This window comes from Peromyscus eremicus, chromosome X (assembly GCF_949786415.1).
Source record: "Peromyscus eremicus chromosome X, PerEre_H2_v1, whole genome shotgun sequence".
Classification (NCBI taxonomy): Eukaryota; Metazoa; Chordata; class Mammalia; order Rodentia; family Cricetidae; genus Peromyscus; species Peromyscus eremicus.
The window spans coordinates 118,394,872-118,413,289 of NC_081439.1; the positions used below are offsets into that span (position 1 = coordinate 118,394,872).

Sequence of the window (18,418 nt, forward strand, 5' to 3'; positions counted from 1 at the left end):
AGGATGGGGATGGAGGCTGAAGTCAGGTTGTAAAATTAATAGATGCATAAAAAAGAGGAGAAAAAGAATTCACCTTTAGTAATAATCACATAAGAAATGCTATTAAATAAGAATGCCAATATGAGAAAATTACATATACACAAAACATGTTCAGCTATTTTACTCACAGAAACAAATATAATAAATACAATCTGTTAAATGCAGCCTCTCAGATATCCACGCACATTAATGATTTATATAAGATCACCATGTACATGTGCAGTCACATATATGCAGACATACTTGCATAAATGTGTGTACATGCTCATATACATACATGTATACACATGCATATGTTTTCCTCAGCTATGTGGTAATTGGCCCTGGAAACAAAGACCCTCCAGTAGCAATGAGCACATCTTGCATCTACATCTTCATCTTTAATACTATTTCCCAGAAAAAGAAACAAAGGTTCCTCAGGAAAATGGCTAGGAGGAAGTTATTTTTTAAAATCTTAACAAATATCACAATAGAGTAGTTAGTTTGAAACATCAAAGTAGTTAAGAATAGCGATTGGAATACAGAGGCTAGAGAGATGGCTCAGAGGTTAACAGTGACTTCATGGATACCTGCACTGATGGACACATACCCACACAGACACATATGCAATTACACATAATTTTAAAATAATAAAATCTTTTTAGTCTGGTGTGGTAACTCACACCTTCAATCCTAGCACTCAGGAGGCAGAGATAGGGGGATATCTATGAGTTCTAGTCCAGCCTGGACTACATAGTAAGTTCTAGGCCAGCCAAGGATACATACTGAGACCTTGTCTCAAAAAAAAAACAAAACAAAACAAAAAAAACCCTCAAACAAACAAAAGTAAATAAATCCCTTTTTTTAAAACCCTTTACAGGACTGGAGAGATGGCTCAACAATAAGAATGCTTATTGCTCTCACAGAGGAGCAGGGTTTGGTTCAGAGCATCCATATCACGTTACTCATTAGCACCTATAACTCCAGTTCCAGGGGATGCAATATCCTCTGGTCTCCACAGACGCATGCACAAATGTGCTATAGATAAGCTGATACAAACACACACAGAGATAAAAAATAATCTTTTAAAACAAAATTCTTTTTTAAAAACAGTACAGCAATGAGGGCTAGGACAATAGCTCAGTCAGTAAAAGTGCTCCTCACATGGGCATGAGGAGCTAAGTTCAATACTTAGAACTTACATTCTTAAAAGTCTGGCGTGGCGGCGTGTGCCTGTAATCCCAGGGCAGGAGTGCTAGAGACAGGAGGACACAGAAGGCTCTCTGACAAGCCAGCCAATGAGAAACTGTCTCAAAAACCAAGATGAATGTTTTTATGACCTCTGACCTCCTCAAAACCATACACACACACACACACACACACACACACACACACACACACAAGAGAAAGAGAGAAAGAGGATATATTACACAGAGAGAATAGCAATGAATCATAAGCCATGAAAATTCTAGAGATGTGTGGACTTGCTTTATCACAGTTCCTATGGTAGATAAGTAAATACTAAAAGATTATTACTGAAGGCTGCCGGAATAAAGATCGACGCAGAGAAGAATCAACAGATGCTGTATGGACAATGCTGTATGCATTCTGATGAGGAACCTAGATCCTTTCCATCTTCTTCCCATGTATTTACTACTAGTTACAAGAAGAGAAAGAGCTATGAAACAGTGAAGAAACAGAACAATACTCGCACTGCTTAATCCAAGTCCACATCAGCAAAGTGGTGTAAATGGATATTTCTTACCTCTAGATGTGACACATTGAAAAGAGCACATCACTTGTGCAGTGTTCTAGTTGTCTATACGTAGACAATCTAATCATGAAAACATGGTAAATAAACTCAAAATGAACAAATTCTACTTCTAAATTGGACTGTATCTTTCAAAATATTAGCAGTGTAAAATTTCTTAAAAATCTAAAAATGTTCTATATTCAAGGAGATGAAATAGACCTAACATCTTAATGTATTAGTAGACCCGAGACTAGGCCTTATATTGAAATAAAAGAGAAAAGGTATATTGTAAAGTACTGAGAGCCCAGTATGGCAGCACACACCTATGATCCTAGAGATCTCAAGAGACAGAGGCAAAAGGATCACAAGGTCAAAGCCAGCCTAAGCTACATAATGTAGTAAGATCTTATTTCCCAAGAGGAGCACAAAAATAAAAATGAAGAGGACTGATGAGATAGCTTACCGGGTTAAGGCGCTTACTGCCAAACTCAGTGCCTAGAATCATACAGCAGAAGGAGAGCACCAACTCTAGCAAGTGGTCCTCTAACTTCCATCCACACCCATTATTAGGTTAACTGACAGAATTAGAATAATGATGACAGATAATATAAAGGTCTTGTACTGTTATTGAATGTCATTCTGATAACTGAACTATGACTCTGTAAGACAGTGTTCTTACTGGAAGAAAAGACAAAACATTTAGGAGAAACTGGCCATCCCTACGGCATGTGGTATCTAAAGATCAATGGGTATTGTTTCCTTGGAAAACTATCTTATAGCCTGAAAGCACTTTGTATTGAAAAAGTTTGAAGGACAAACATAAAAGTAGAGAAATACTCTGTCCCTGTCATACTCGATGACATGTCAGTGTTTTGTCACAGTGGAAGAAGTGACAGCTTGGTTGTTAGCAGAGCTTTTTTTGTTCCAAGGCAAGGAATTCGTCTCCTTTATTCTCCCCAGGATGAAAACTGGCATCTTGAAAGACTGGCCTTCTAACACTCAAGAATAAGGGCCTCCACCACAAGGAAAGAACAGTTTCAACTGACCTCTTGAAAGTCTTGCTCAAACTTCCACAGTTGCAGATACTGCTCCATTTTTAGCTGGTGTTTTTCCCAAAATCCATCAAAAGCAGTTTCCATATCATGCACTTGAGCCAGCAACCTTAACAAACAAAAGCCAAAGAATTATTTTAAAATAACCATTTTGGAGGCAGGTATGTAGCTAAACCTGGTCTGCTCATTAAGATTTTAAACACTCCCAACCAACACGATGTACTGTAAGGCCATGGGCTCAAAGTGACAGGGCCAAGTGAGCATAGACTGAAATCTCTGAAACTGCAAGCCAAAATAAATATTCCCTCCATAAGAACAATAAAGAAAGGAAGAAAGAATGAATGAATTATAGCAAAGGCCCAGCATGGTGACACACATCTTTAATTTAATACTTAGGAGCCAAAAATGCAGATCTCCATAAGTTTAAGTCCAGCCCAGTTTACATGGAATTCCAGGCCAACCAGAGCTACATAGTGAGATCCTTTCTCAAAGAAAATAAGGAATTATAGGCAAAAATAGTCTGTGACACTATGACACTTGGCTCGGGCAAAGAAAAATCAATGTCTGGGGAACTTAATTCCGCAAGCAAACTAATGTCTGCAGACCAACCCAGAGAAGAAGTTCCCAGACTTCCAGAAGTCCAGAAATACTTTCATACCTAACAGCAACAAACAGTGTAAAATTTCTAGTTTGAAAATATAAGTAAATTTTAAAAGAAGGGACTGCTTACTTATTAATAGTTTGCCAGTCACCACTTATATGCTGAGGACATTCAAGACTTGAACTGACAGTTTCTTCAGTGTTAGGCACTTGCAGGTTCATGAGCAGAACTTTTCCTTCTTTGGTTACAGCTGTTAAGTCATTCTATATAAAGGAACAACAGGATATGTCAGTCAGTTAGTAATCACACACAAATGACTTGAATAGAAGGGAATATACAGGTGCAGAAGGTGTATGGTTCAGGAGATAGAAGCAATTCTAACACAGCCTTTGCTTTCATAGTATTTTAGCATCACAGAATCTGCAAGTGTGAGGCTCTGTGGCCAGGAAGATGGCCCAATTGGTAAAAGTGCTTACCTTTGAAACATGAAGGCCTGAGTTAAATATCCAAAACATACATTAAAATAAAAATAGGTAGCATAGTGTAAATTTATAATGCCTGTACAAAGGAGGTTAATCTAAGCAGATCCCTAGGGCTCACTGGTCAGCCAACAGAGCCTACTTGGTTCTAGGCCACTGAAAGACCCTGTCTCAAAAAACAAGGTAGGAAGCTGGAAAGATGGTTCAGTGGTTTAAGAGCACTGACTACTTTTCCAGAGGACCTGGGTTTGGTTCCCATCACCCATATGGTGGCTCACAACTGTCTATAACTCCAGTTCCAGGGGATCTGACATACTCTTCTAGTCTCCATGGGCACTGAATGAATATGGTGCACAGACAACAGGCAAGCAAAACATCCATATACATTAAAAAATAAAATAACAAGCAAAAACAAGGTGGATGTCAATGAGGAAGAATAATATCCTCTGACATTCACACACATGCACTTGCATACCTATGGTCTAAACACACAAATGTGAGGCTCAAAGAAGCTCCTGCCTTACAAACGGGGACTGGAGTCTTCAGTTGGTGAAACAGACGTTAGAGACAAAAGTACCAATCATGTTGTTTCTAGTTTCCTGTTACAGACAGCAAGTTTCTAACCAATCTTGTTCTATTCTGCTACAATTTTTAATGTTTTTAGATAAAACCATATTAACAACTACAATAACAATAACCACAGTAACAACTACAATATCAGAAATCATAAAGTTACAAAGCAGATTTAATGCAGATTCAGAAAGAATCACATACCTTTCCTACTAATCATTAATTATTACCAATCACTTCCTGCCTTAAGTCTTATTTTAGTTCACATCTGGATTTAATTAACACTGTGAAGCACATGCTTGGGAATTTTATAAACATAGACCTTCTTCAGATATCTAAATGATCAAAGATTTCCTTCAAAGGTCAAAAGGACTTACAAAGTTATGAGTAGATATTTGGCATAAAGAATAGGTATGGCAAAATGGAAGAGTATGTAATCAACATGTATAAGGCCCTAAGTTTAATTCCCAGCACCAAGAAAATTAAAAATTAAAAAAATCAAACTAATATTAATAAAGCATAACCTATGTGCTAAAAATCTATTGCATGTATACTACATACTTAGCTCATTACATCATCCCTACAGCTGCATACAAATTAGTCATGCAAGCCAAGCCATGAGTGGTGTCACATGCTTATAATTGGTGAAAACATAAGAATCTACTGATTTAAGGACGACTACAGCTGTGAGTTTAAAAATCAGTCTAGGCTACAAGAAACTCTGCCTCTAACAATCACAATAGTCATGTATCATCATTACCATCATCATCATCACAGCCATCACCTTATTGCATACAGGGTTTTGCTTTTACATTACAGTGCAAACATTTGGTTTCTCACATCTTAATTGAAACATTGCACCCTATATAGAACTTAAAATTGCCAGGGCACCCAACATGGATATTATGGGTGAGGGAGATAAATAATACTCAGATGCCTGATTTTCCTTGTGCAAATTTTCCTACACTTTGAGAAAAGTGCCTCTAAAAGTCAAATTGTCAGAACTGTTCCTCTCCTCCAGACAGAAATGAGTAGAACAAAATCAATTCCCCAGGGGACTGGAAAGATGCCTCAAGAGATGCATTTGCTTCTCTTGCAGAGGACCCAGATTCAGTTCCCAGCATCCACATGGCAGCTGACAATCACTTATAACTCCAGTTCCAGGGAAACTGATGCCCTCTTCTGGTCTCTGCAGGCACCAGGTACACTTGCGGGGTACAGACATACATAGAAGCAAAACACCCAAACATATAAAGTAAAAATAAAAGAAAAATATTTTCAATGTATCCTGCATCTTCCCTATGTAAAAATCAGGGTGAAATGAATATGTCAAACACTTTCCTGGAACAATAAATGCCATGTGGCAGGGTGTGATGGTGCACACCTGTAACCCCAGAACTCAGGAGGTTGAGAGAAAACGATTCCAAGTTTGAGATCATCCTGTTCTACATGGTGAGAACCTAGTTCAAAAGCCGAGAGCTTAGGGTTGCAGCTTAGTGACAGAGTTTGCCTAACATTCAGAAGGCCCTGGATTCCATTCTTAATATGACACAAAAGACTACAAGCAGCAGGATGACCAGGTGAAATCTGTGTGCTCCTCTTCTAGTCAGACATACCTTCAACACATGATACCTTTCAGCACGAACTGCCAGAATCTCTTCTATTAAAGGAATATCATCTGGTAGCTCTGTTTCAGCCAGTTCTGTTCCAAAGGATTGCAACATCTGAGCCATTTCTTTCACTGTAACAGCAAACTTTTCTATAGCCTGTAAAAAGCCAGAGGATCTTTGATGGAAACTCTGACAACATATCAAAATTTGGATCAGTAATTTGGATTGCTCTATATATGGGTATAAACAAACATGTACACTATGAACTCTACTAAGAAAAATTGGCACTACCCCTGACAATTAAAGCTAACTCTGCATCTAAACCTCCAAGAGACTATTAAAAAGCAGTGTTAAAATCCTTGAATGTGTATTGCTATATTCCTGAACTTCTTCCTTGGACATTTGTGGAAACTCTTTCTAAAAGATGCCATGTACTGAGGACTTCGCTGTACGGCCTTGGACATCAGTGTCTTCTTCCTTTATCAAACTCAGCACTTAACAAAACTGCTTTATAATAAGTTCATTTCTAAAGAGACATGAGAGCAGCAATGTAAATGGATATTTACTAGTGTTTTTGATCATCACTCCACAAAGCATGATGATCTAAGGAACTGGAGAGCACGTTGTCACAACAATTCGTTGCAGATACTGCCAAAGATCTGAAATTGTTATCCCAAAGGTGCCATTGCCCTAAAACAGCAAGGAAGACTGCACTATTTTGTTTCAAAATCAATCCCTCAAGGAAGACAAGGGAAATGTAGACACAACATAAACCATCTGTTAGGCAGGCATCTCAAGATATTTGCTCTTTCATTTAGGGCAAGGCACTGCTCACTCTAACAGTTAACCTTCATGTGAACACCTGAATTGCTGAATGAATCTGCCAAACACACAGTTTGAATGAGGACTAGGAAATGTGACCCTGGTTTAGTGGTCATCATTATTTTCTTCAGAACAGTTCTCAGATCGTGAAATTGGAAGTCAAGACACTTAAACCACAGGCTTTATTCTACCTGGGAGGCCACAGCCCTTATCTCTTTGAAAGTCTCTAAAATAGGACTCTGACAAATCTAATAACCTTGGGAGTGCCACTAGGCTGAAATGAATATACTTGCATTTTCTGAGGATCTCCATATACCAAGCAGTGAGTCAAACATTTTGTACTCATTATCTCATTTAATCTTCCCAAGATCCCTATGAGGTAATATACTATCAATCTCATTTTATAGATAAAGACTTGGAGAGGTGGTATATATTGTCCAAGATCCAAGTGCTAGGATGTGAACCCAAACCCTTTGTCTCTTTCTTACTACCTGATCACAGGAAGGGATGGGCAGAGAATTCTCTCCTTTTTCCCTAGGCCTCTCCTTCAATTGCCATCCTTAGTGACTCTTCATCATTTCTAGATATCTCTCATAGAAGAAAACCAAAATGTTGAGTGATATATGTATTTGAAAAGTAGGAGACCCAATACTGCTTTTCCCAAGTAGGAAAAATTTCTAGATAGAATGAAGGATAGGCTCTACAATAAGGGCAGAAGCAACATACATTTCTGAAGATGATCCATTCACTGTGGCAGTACTGCAAGGTGCCGCCTAACTCAGGGGATAATTGCTTGTCATCAATGTATGTCAGCAAATCACTAACTGAGCTCAGCATAACAACCTATGTAAATAAGCAAGAAAGACACTGTTAACTGCCCTTCATGACAGCCCTCCATCAAACTGCAAAATGAATTTCAGTAAAATTTAGCAGAGCATCATCCGGTATAAATGCTTCAAAAAGTTCTTTCCTGTGCATGCCCCCCACACCTGGATGCACAGGTGTGCATCTTCAGATAACAACAGTTTTTATTTACAAAACGTTTCGGTCAACCAAATTAGCTTCTACAGAAACCCAAACACCCTAATTCTTCTGTCTAAAAGGTTTCATTATTAATGAGCAATCTTGTACACATACAAATACATGCACATGTATACACACATACACACACACACACACACACACACACACACACACACACACACAAAGACATTCTGTGCTCAGAACAAAAGAATTTTCTGTAGTAAGTTATGATTCAGGTATCAAATTTTATAAGCACTGTATTTCAAACAATAAAATCTGATAAAGATATATTTTCAAAATAAAGACCATGGTACTCTGAGCTAGCCTAGTGTCATGGTATTTTGGATCCATAAACCATACAATGTTAACTGAAAATAAAAATTCCTAAGCATATACACACAAAGATATATGCACACATCTATAACATATAACATATATTTTTCAAAAGGTATTGCCCTGTTAAAAGTTGCCTGAACTAGTCCTTTTCAACAGTAGAAGCAGATGGCTGTAGGACATTTCAGAATTAAATTTTTGAGAGAGAAATTTTAAGTGTTACATGGACACATGTAAAACAAACAGTATAGGATACAGAATACATAAGCATTAGAAGGACCAAAGATTCAAGCAATAATCTTACTGGTAACTTCAGCATAAAATCCTCCTGGCTAAATCGAAATCCAATGTCCGTGAAAGTCCGTTGAAGAAAACTGGTAGGACGTAAAACCAGGACTAAGTGTAAGTTCCCAGGGAAAGAGGCCTGTAGCAAGAAAGAACAAAAGAGTCAGCAGGTACACAATTGACAAGACAGACTCCCAATTGGCCACAAATCAGAAGACATGCCATTGGTGGAAGCAAACTTTGAAGTCACAGAAGTCAGTAAAAGGCCAACATGTTTAAATGAATGATGATAATATCTAAAAAACATGGAAATGGAAATAAAAATAACATAGGGTTGTTGGGCCAGATCCTGACAATGTTCCAGTATAAAATTTTCTTACAAGATACAAGCAGATCCTAAGCTGCAAAGAACTAGGCTCTGAAGCTGTATCTTGAAGTTAGTTTTGTTTTTAATGTTTTCTTTCTTTATCATTGATATATAAATATTTGTATTTATTCATATCCTATGCTACTATAATTTGATACATACATATATGTGTGATGATCACATCATTAATTAACATTTCTTTTACTTCAAACATTAGCATTTCTGTATTAGGAATTTTCAAACTCTTCTAGTTATCCTGTAATTACAAAATGTAATTAATCCTGCCTTACAGGACAACAGAACTACTTCCTCCTCTTTAACTGTGCACTGCTACCTATTATCCAAACTCAGTGTATATCTCTTCCCCCTCTCCCTTCCCCTTCCTATACTAAGAGACTCCTAGTCTATGTTCCACTTCAAGGTGATCAACTTTTGTAGCTTCTACCAATGAGGGAAAATACGAAATTGGCTGTCTTTCTGTGCCTGGCTCGTTTTACTCAATAAAATTTCCATCTCCAGTTCCATCCATGTTACCAAAAACAACGGATGGTATGTCACAGTTTTACAGCATGTATACAACATTTTATCTTTTCATACATGGATGGATATCTTGCATGGTGCCACACATTGCCTATTGATAGTGCTGCAAGCAATATGATATGCAGGTATCCCTTTACAATATTCATTTCAATTTCTTTGGACTTATCCATAAGTGGGGTTGTTGGATTATATGTTAATTGTATTCTCAATTTTTTTGAAAAACAACTGTACTGATTCAATTCCTACCATGTACAAGGGGTATCTCCTCTCTTCACCTTTGTCAGCATGCTATTTTTGGTCTTTTGCATATTAGCCATTCTAGTCTTATTGTGATTTTGCTTTGCATGTCCCTGATTAGCGATGTTGATCATGTATATACACCTGTTTGACATTTGTATAACTTCTTTTAAGAAATGATATTCATATCATTTGCCTGCTTTTAATTAGGCTCGGCTTTTGAGGGGTGTTTTGTTTTATTTGTTTTTATTTTGTTATTGAGGTTGGGTTTTTTAATAGTGGGCAAACAGTTTAAAAATATTATTTCTATTCTGTAGGCTATCCCTTTGTTGTGTTCATTGTTTCCTCTTTTATACAGAAGTTCTTTTCATTAATTTAATCCTGTTTGCTTTTTTTATGCTTTGGGGCCTATATTATATACCAATTCATTTAAGAATGCCTCCTATATTTTTTGCTGGTGTTAATAGTTTCATAGTTTTGAGTTTTTGTATTTAGGTCCTTGATCCAAATTGAGTTAATTTTTTTATGGCAAAAGATAGGAAACTAGTTTCTTTCACATTATGTACGTCTCCACTGCCATTTTATTATATGTGCTCTTGGTGCTTTTTGTTGAAAACCAGTTGACAATAAATTTCTGGGTTCTGTTCCATTCCATTGGTTCAAATACCTGCTTTTATGCCATGAATTTGCTAAATTTGAAGTCAAATTGTATTTACTTCCTGTAAGAAAGAAAACAGATAATGGAGCAGCCAAAGGGCTCAGCAGTAAGGCACTTGCTCTGCAAGCCTGGAGACCTGAGTTACATCCCCAGAACCCACATGAAGTTCGAAGGAGAGAATTGACCCCACAGAGTTGTCAGCGCCCCCCACACATACATACCATGGTAATGACAAACTTTAAAAGAAATTTTAAAAACAGAATTAGGGGGCAAGTCCTTGGAATACCCAAAAAGCCAAAGGGAGCTGAAATATTGTCTATCTATACTAAACAACTGATAGAAACTATATCATAGAATCATATTTTTGTTTTCATCCAAGAAAGTCTTCTTTTCATCGCTATGTGCTCACTCCATGCATTTAAATGAAAGATGATCAAGCCCTTTTGGGCACTGAGGATACACAAATTAATTAAATGCTGTCCCTTCCCAAGAAAATGACAGTATAATAACTGAGTTTATTAGTAATCAGTACAGCATGGTAAGTCAAAAAATAAAACAAAAGAATTAGAATAATGTACATAGGAAGAAATATCACAGAAGCTGTGAAACATGAGAGGGACAAAATGGCCTTGAAGAAAAAAGAGGAATTAATTGAATCAAAATGCCATCTGAATTTTTCAGTATTTTGTGATGATATTTTATTTGTGCTCAGCTTCTAGAAAAAAAGGCTGGCACACAGTAGACAGTTGTTCTAGCTTTGATTTCTGTAGCTGTAATAAAATACTCTGACTATAAGTAATTTAGGATTTAGAGTTTAGTTTATACTGCCAGGTTACAGTCCATCACATGGTGAACTCAAAGCCGAAAGAACGTGGTGGGGAACTGGTCACATGCACAGTCAAGAGCAGAGAGAAAATGGATGCACCATGATGACTTGTTTACTCAGCTCACATTCTCCTCTCTTACACAGTTCAGGATCAGCTGCCAAGGGGATAGTGGTGTCTAAAGTGAGCATGGTCTTCCCCCACTAACAATCAAAACAATCTTCTATAGGTTAACATGATCTTTATAATTCCTCATTAAGGCCCTATTCCCAGGAGATTATAGATTGTGTCAAGTTGACAGTTTAGGCCAACCATCACAGCAGTGAAAAATAACTGCTATATAAAGAAATTCCAAACTAAAAGACAGGAATTACTATGCAAGATTGGCTATGGAAAGAAACAGCATGGCCCAATATAAATATATCAACACATATTAATTGCCTACTCTATGCCAAATATTTAGCCAATGGTTATAGTTCTACTTCACCATAGTTCAGTGAATGAGTTAAGTTGCCCTTTTTACAAATAAAGTGAAGCTCAGAGTGTTTAATTAAGCATAACCCATGAAGTCTTGACTTATGCTAAGTCTGTGGCCTTAGTCATTGAACTATTCCACCTCTTGAAGATGCCTCATCAAGAAAGGTAGAGAAAAAGGACTCTGAAGGGAGAAGATGTTGGAAGGGCAGGCAAAAACCACAACAGGAGCTGGTGTTTCCCCCCTTAGAAGTTAAGGAAGACTCTAGGACCTTTTGAGTATTAGAGCACCATGGTCAGATACATATTTTTTTTTATTTTAAAAATTTTCTGGGTGTTAGGAATTAAACCTAGAGCTCTATAAAAGTGCCCTACCATGGAACTACATTCCTAGCCATGTCCTCTTAGAAAGATCTCATGAGCCTTGAGAAAGAACTGAATTCATATACAATAAAACCAGACTTGAGAAGACCTTGAAGAATGGTACAGTAATCCAAGTCAGATCATTAACCAGAGCAAAAGTAGCAGGAGTCATGGCAAAATTCAGGAAATGGCATCATAAAATCATAATGATTAAGTGTACTTGACGAGAAAGAGGGACTCAATGAAATACATCCCAAGATTTGAGATTTGAGTAACCCAGAAGGGAACAAAAAAAGAAGCATAATTTATGAAGGCAGGCAAGATTCTGGTTCCTTTCTGTAGATATGTGTGTTGGAAGAGCCAACAAGGCATTCTCACGAGATCTATAAGATAGTTCTCTCTAGGAAAGGAGGGAAGAAAGGTCTCATCTGGGAGTGTGGTCATCAACCTCAAGAGGGAAGATTAAAGCATAACAAAGCAAACTATATAAAAAGTTTTCTTCAAGTATACTCATTTTAAGCATAATACAGTACTAGCAATTGAACAACGCTATAAAACAAAATTAACAATGAGTTTATGTAAACTCCCTGCACCCCTGTTCAATTTAGTTTTGCAGTTAAAACTACTCTAAAAAAATAAAGCCTATAAAAAATAATAACATTATTGAGATATAAAACCTAGATCTCAGGGCTGATAAATAAGGCAGCAGTAAAGAGCACTAGTTGCTCTTCCAGAGGACCCAAGTCTGGTTCCAAGCACCTGTCAGGCAGCTCACAATCATCTGTAAATCCAGTGCCAAGGGATATGTTACCTTCTTATTGCCTCCTTAAGTACTACATGTACTACATGCATGTGGTGCACAGAAGTACATTCTGACAAACCCTCATAAATATAAAAACAAAATCTTCAAAAAAATTTAAGGCCAGCTTGGTCTATATAGGAAGTTCCAGGTCACCCAGAGTTACATAGTGAGACCCTGTCTAGAAAAAGAGAGAGTGAGAGCGAGAGCGAGAGCGAGACAGAGACAGACACAGAGACAGACACAGACACAGACACAGAGACAGAGACACAGACACAGAGACAGAGAAGGAGGAGGGGACGGAAGGAAAGAGGAGAGAAGGGGAGAAGAAAAAGAAAAAATGGCTCAGTGATTAAGAGAACTGGCTGCTCTCCCAAAGAACCCAAGTTCACTTCTCACCTTCTCTACATCAAACATCTTACAAGTGTCTATAACTCAAGTTCCAGGGAATCCAAAGCCCTTTTCTGGCCTCTGAGTACACTTATACATGCAGGTGCATACACACACACACACACACACACACACAAATTAAAATATATAAAGTATTTAAATGGAATAAAATAAAAACACATATATCATATAAAAGTTTGATTTCTTGTTTCTATTGAGAAATCAAAGACTAGACAGTGCTTGGTCCCATTTTCCCAACATGACAATCCTTGACTGGGACTGACAGGTTAGTACCTCATTTTTGGATGGTCTCTTGTTCGCCACAGTGCTCACCACTTTGACTTCCTGTTGCCGCTCAACATAAAGGAAGTGTCCTAGTGGACATTTGCTACCATTTAGGCTATGTGTTTACTAAACCCTGACCACTTCACATTTACACTGTCTTCCTCACATCTGCTGAGGCATTTAAATTTGTCACCTTTGCTTCCCGTTTCAGGCTTACAGACTGAACTGTAAACTGACTCTTCTACCACCCCCATTATGTTTCTCCAAATTTGTCTTGTTGATAGAGTCTGCTTTTGCAGTTGGGTAAACTAGTGTTTTAATTCTATTTGATACTTGATAAAAATCTCAGAGTACAGATTTCTTATTGTTGCTGGAAGTAATAGCTAAAGCTTAGTGATTAAGACAACACAAATTACTGCTGTGCTTCTGGAGATCCAAAGTCTAAGATTAGTATCACTGGACTAAAATCAAGGCATCCTGGGGTGGATGCATTCCTTCTCAAGGCTCTAGATAAGAATCTATTGCCTTGACATTTTCCGTTTCTAGGGACTGTCCATCACTTCTTTGGTTTATGACCTCCGCTTCTGTCATTACATCTTCTCTGATGCTTTCTCCACTTCCTTTCCTTTTTTATGATACTCAGGATGGAACCCAAGGCCTCATACATGCAAGATAAGATCTTTACTACTGAGCTAAACCTCAATTCCTCTCTTTTGATAATGAATATCCTTCTGATTATATAAGTCCTACCTTGGAAATTTGGGATAATCTCCCAATCTCAAGATTTTTTTTTTTTTTATGATCAATGACAGAGTCTCATGTATACCAAGTTGGCTTTGAATTTTCTGTCACAAACTTCAGATCCTCCTGTCTCTAACTCCCTAATATAGCCATGTGCTACCACATCTAGTTCATGCTGTACTTCTGGGTGCAACCAGGATGTTGTGCATGCTAGATAGGCAGTCTACCAATTGAGCTACAATCCTAGCTTCTTCAAGATTCTTCATCACACTAGATAGTTCCTTTTACCATAGCCTATTCATAGGTTTGAAGGTTCGGGCCATAAACATACAAAAATTGATTATTCTGCTCACTCTACTCAGTTTCTCCAGTTGCTAAATGAAGATGGAAATAGAACCTCTTCACATTAAGAAATTAGCAGAGTGTTTTAATAATGTTCACTGTGAGTGTGAATCTCAGGATAAGCATTTAGTAAATACTAATACTTCTACCCTTGCACCAGTGAGGCTTAGAAGTCCTGAAAACAATCTTTTAAAATAAATCTGCTTTAAACATAATTTTTGTTTGCTCGCTTGCATGTTAAAGAGTATATGTGCTGGGAATTTATGGTGCATTCCTAGCATGAGGTCTTGGGTTCGTTCCCCAGTACCACAAAACAACAAAAACATAATCTGAAAAAAGAAGGGCTGTGAAAAGTATTCGTGTAAGGGTGTAGATTCACTTTTTACAAGACAATTGGCCTGTTCAGGGTTGATTAAGACAACAGATTTAGGATTGAAAACTCACTGTACTTGATTTGCATGTGAACATGGAAGATATAACTAATATGCCTGATCTGAACTGCATGCTTCAATTTCATAAAACAAATAACTGATAAATCACATGAACTGTTTAATGCAACTCACTTGTTGAGTAGCTGTCTAGCTATTACCCTCAAATGCCTACTAAATTTGAGATTAGCTATTGAGTTAGCATAATATCTACAAAGATAATTTCAGAATCATTCTATAGTGAAAAACACTGCAAGTGTAACTCTACAAGAAATAAAGGAACTACTCATGTTTTGATGGTACAATTTCCTTTAAAATAATGTCTTTGAGGTTTCTCTTCCTCAGTACTATATTGAAAAAATCCTAAGCAGGACTTCACTTTTCTAGTCCTCAGGAATTATTGGATACTAGAAATGTATTTGGAACCAGTGTTTAGAGCAGTAGCAGACAGAATGGTTTCTCAAATGAAGGGAGGGTTAACTGAAAAATGGCCCCTTAGGGGAATTAAGAGTTGGACAGCCATCCAATTTAGGTCTATTTATTTTATATTTTATTTACATTTGTGTGTGTGTGTGTGTGTGTGTGTGTGTGTGTGTGTGTGTGTGTGTGTTATATGTGCAGGAGCCCAAAGAGACCAAAGGAAGATATCAGAGGATATCAAAGGAGTTACAGTGGGCTATAAGCCACCTGACATGATTGCTGGGAACTGAACTCAGATCCTTTAGAAGAACAGCAAGTACTTTTAACTACTGAGCCATCTCTCTAGGCCCTAATTTATGTCTATTTATAATCATTGTTTAATACATTGATTTAATATTACATTCTTCTTCATTTACCTACCCATGAGTATCACATTTAGTTCTCTTTCTGTGGTGTAGTGTTCATTGTCACTTAAATGTTTGTGGATTTTCATAAGTATCTTAGATAGAATGTTAAGGCTCCCCGGTTGTGCTGGGTATGGTGGCTCATGCCTGTAATGCTAGCACTCAGGAGCCCATCCTGGGCTAATATTCTAGGCTAGCTTGAGCTGCTTACTAAGATGCTATGTCAAAAACAACCAGTTGTGAGTATCATTGCTCCAGGAGTCTAAGTTTTGTTGTGGCTTCTGTTGGTTGGTTGGTTGGTTGGTTGGTTGGCTAGTTGGTTGGTTTCTTTTTAGACAGGATGTTACTGTGTCACTTCTAGCTAACTTAGCTAGAACTTGCTATGTAGACCAAGCTGGCCTCAAATTCAGAGATCTGGCTATATCTACCTCCTGAGTGCTGGAATTAAAGGTGTACACCACCCTGTTTGGCAAAACCCAATTTTTTTTTTTTTTTTTTTTTTTGGTTTTTCAAGACAGGGTTTCTCTGTGTAGTTTTTGTGCCTGTCCTGGATCTTGCTATGTAGACCAGGCTGGCCTTGAACTCACAGAGATCAGCCTGGCTCTGCCTCCCAAGTGCTGGGATTAAAGGCATGTGCCACCACCACCCGGCGCAAAACCCATATTTTTAAAGAGGGGAAAACAAACGATAATTTTGTGAAAACATTGTAGAGTATAAACAAAACACATCTGTGGGCTACAATCACTGAATGAAAACATTCTTATATCTGAACATGGGCCAATATGAATAATATATTTTCACTCTTTCTTTGCTTGATATGAGAATCTAGATGGAACAGAGAAATCTGGAGAAAATTTAAACTGACAGGCCATGCAGATTAAGGTTAATTTGTCCATGTTTATGTGAAGAAAAGTATTTTATTTTATTCTCTGTATACAGAAATGCTTATTACTAAGAATTTCAAGATAATACATTTTAAATGAGCAATTTAATGAAAAAATCAAACAGCATATCATAACAGACATGCAGAGCACAGCAATCACAAACCATGACCACTGAGCTGTGATGTTTCAGTTTAGTAATACAGCATTTCTAAATGCTTTAAGAATATGTCATCTGTATGCTTATATAAACATGAAAAAGCACAATTTCTATTTTCTCCAAAATTAAACTCTACATTCTAAATCCATAAATCATTTTTAAAAACTTGTCAAAACAGCAAAGAGTAGTAGTCATAGATCAGTCTTATTTTATTTGTTTCCTCTTTTAAAAAAATAAAAACAAAAGATAGAAAGGCTGCTTGAGAAGAATCATTACTGATTTGAGTTTCTTGCAGACATTTTTATCTTTTGAGGTTCCAACACGCAGCTACTTAAAGGCACATATCTGTAACAGGAACATGCTGCCCACTGTTACAGGGCTTGGACTCATGTGCCCAATCACTCACTGCTCACAGCCCCAACTCAGCCATCTGCAGCACCTCTTGCTGGTTCTTCAAAAAAACAGACCCAAAACACATTCTCTATTATCTTGCCCTCCTAGAGAACAGATTTTCTTGCCCTTGACTCATCATACCAACCCCAGGACTGCCCAGGTACATGTCTTCACTAAGGCATAAACCTGATATGCCATTTAACTATTAAAGCCCTGAAAGTAGTTATTTGATATTCTTTTATGTAATATTTTTAGGGAGGCAATTCACTCATCCTATAGGGTTGTTAACTATCTCTTCTTCTTTAAAAAATCATATGAGCATTTTGTCTGCATGTATGTCTGTGTACCATGTGCTTGCCTGTTGTCCGCAAAGGCTAGAAGAGGGCATAGGATTCTTCATGACTGGAATTACAAATGGTTGTGAGGTGCCCTGTAGGTGCTGGAAACCAAACCCAGGTGTACTCTGGAAGAGCAGCTAGTGCTCATAACCATTTAGCCACCTCTCTAGTTACACAACATAGTGTTGCTTAATTACTATAAAAAAAAAACAGTTTCTATTCCTATAGCATTTCTTTTCTAACCTTTTGGGCAAAGAATGACAAAAATATTAAGGACCCTTGACTGAAAGTCATTACCTACATCGTAGGCTTGTTACACACACTGTTCAGTTTAGCCTTCCTACTATTGTATCACAGTAGGTATTATCCTTTCTTATAGATGTGAGAAGTGAAGCACAGTAGTGAAACAGTGGATCTAAGGCCTTTTTGAATTATAAATAGTTTTTTATAGACACCTATCCTTTCATATAAATACAGATTTACTCCTTGCAATTTAGAAATGAATTCATTTGACTCTACAAAATGGGACCAGTAACAATTTTTGAAGTTATGGAAAACAAGCTAGCATCATGTAGCCCATAGAATGGAAACGTATAATCTAATATCATGACAGTATATGATGTCATGGGAAAACCCCATGACCTGGAGCTATAGAGAGGAGTTTTCTATGGCAAGAGCCGCTTTCATTGTCTCCCCTAAACCCCTCCCCACTCTTCAAGAGTACAGAACATATGAGTTACTTAAAGTGTTGCCCAGCAACTTGCCAAGAGCCCTGGGGAGTAGGACAGTCCTCAGCAATACCCCTTCCTTGTGGTTTGTCCCTTTTGT

General features: G+C 37.5%; 1 protein-coding gene across 1 annotated transcript in view; it reads right to left on the reverse strand.

Moving 5' to 3' along the window:
* The window catches only part of Mcf2 (MCF.2 cell line derived transforming sequence), a 100,213-nt gene that overhangs the window by 49,542 nt on the left and 32,253 nt on the right, over nucleotides 1-18,418 (reverse strand). Inside the window, exons 5-9 of the mRNA XM_059250541.1 lie at nucleotides 8,566-8,685; nucleotides 7,632-7,748; nucleotides 6,090-6,239; nucleotides 3,554-3,687; nucleotides 2,818-2,932 (exon numbers count right to left, since the gene is read on the reverse strand). Of these exons, the coding sequence (XP_059106524.1) occupies nucleotides 2,818-2,932; nucleotides 3,554-3,687; nucleotides 6,090-6,239; nucleotides 7,632-7,748; nucleotides 8,566-8,685 (636 nt within the window). The remainder of the gene's footprint in view (nucleotides 1-2,817; nucleotides 2,933-3,553; nucleotides 3,688-6,089; nucleotides 6,240-7,631; nucleotides 7,749-8,565; nucleotides 8,686-18,418) is intronic.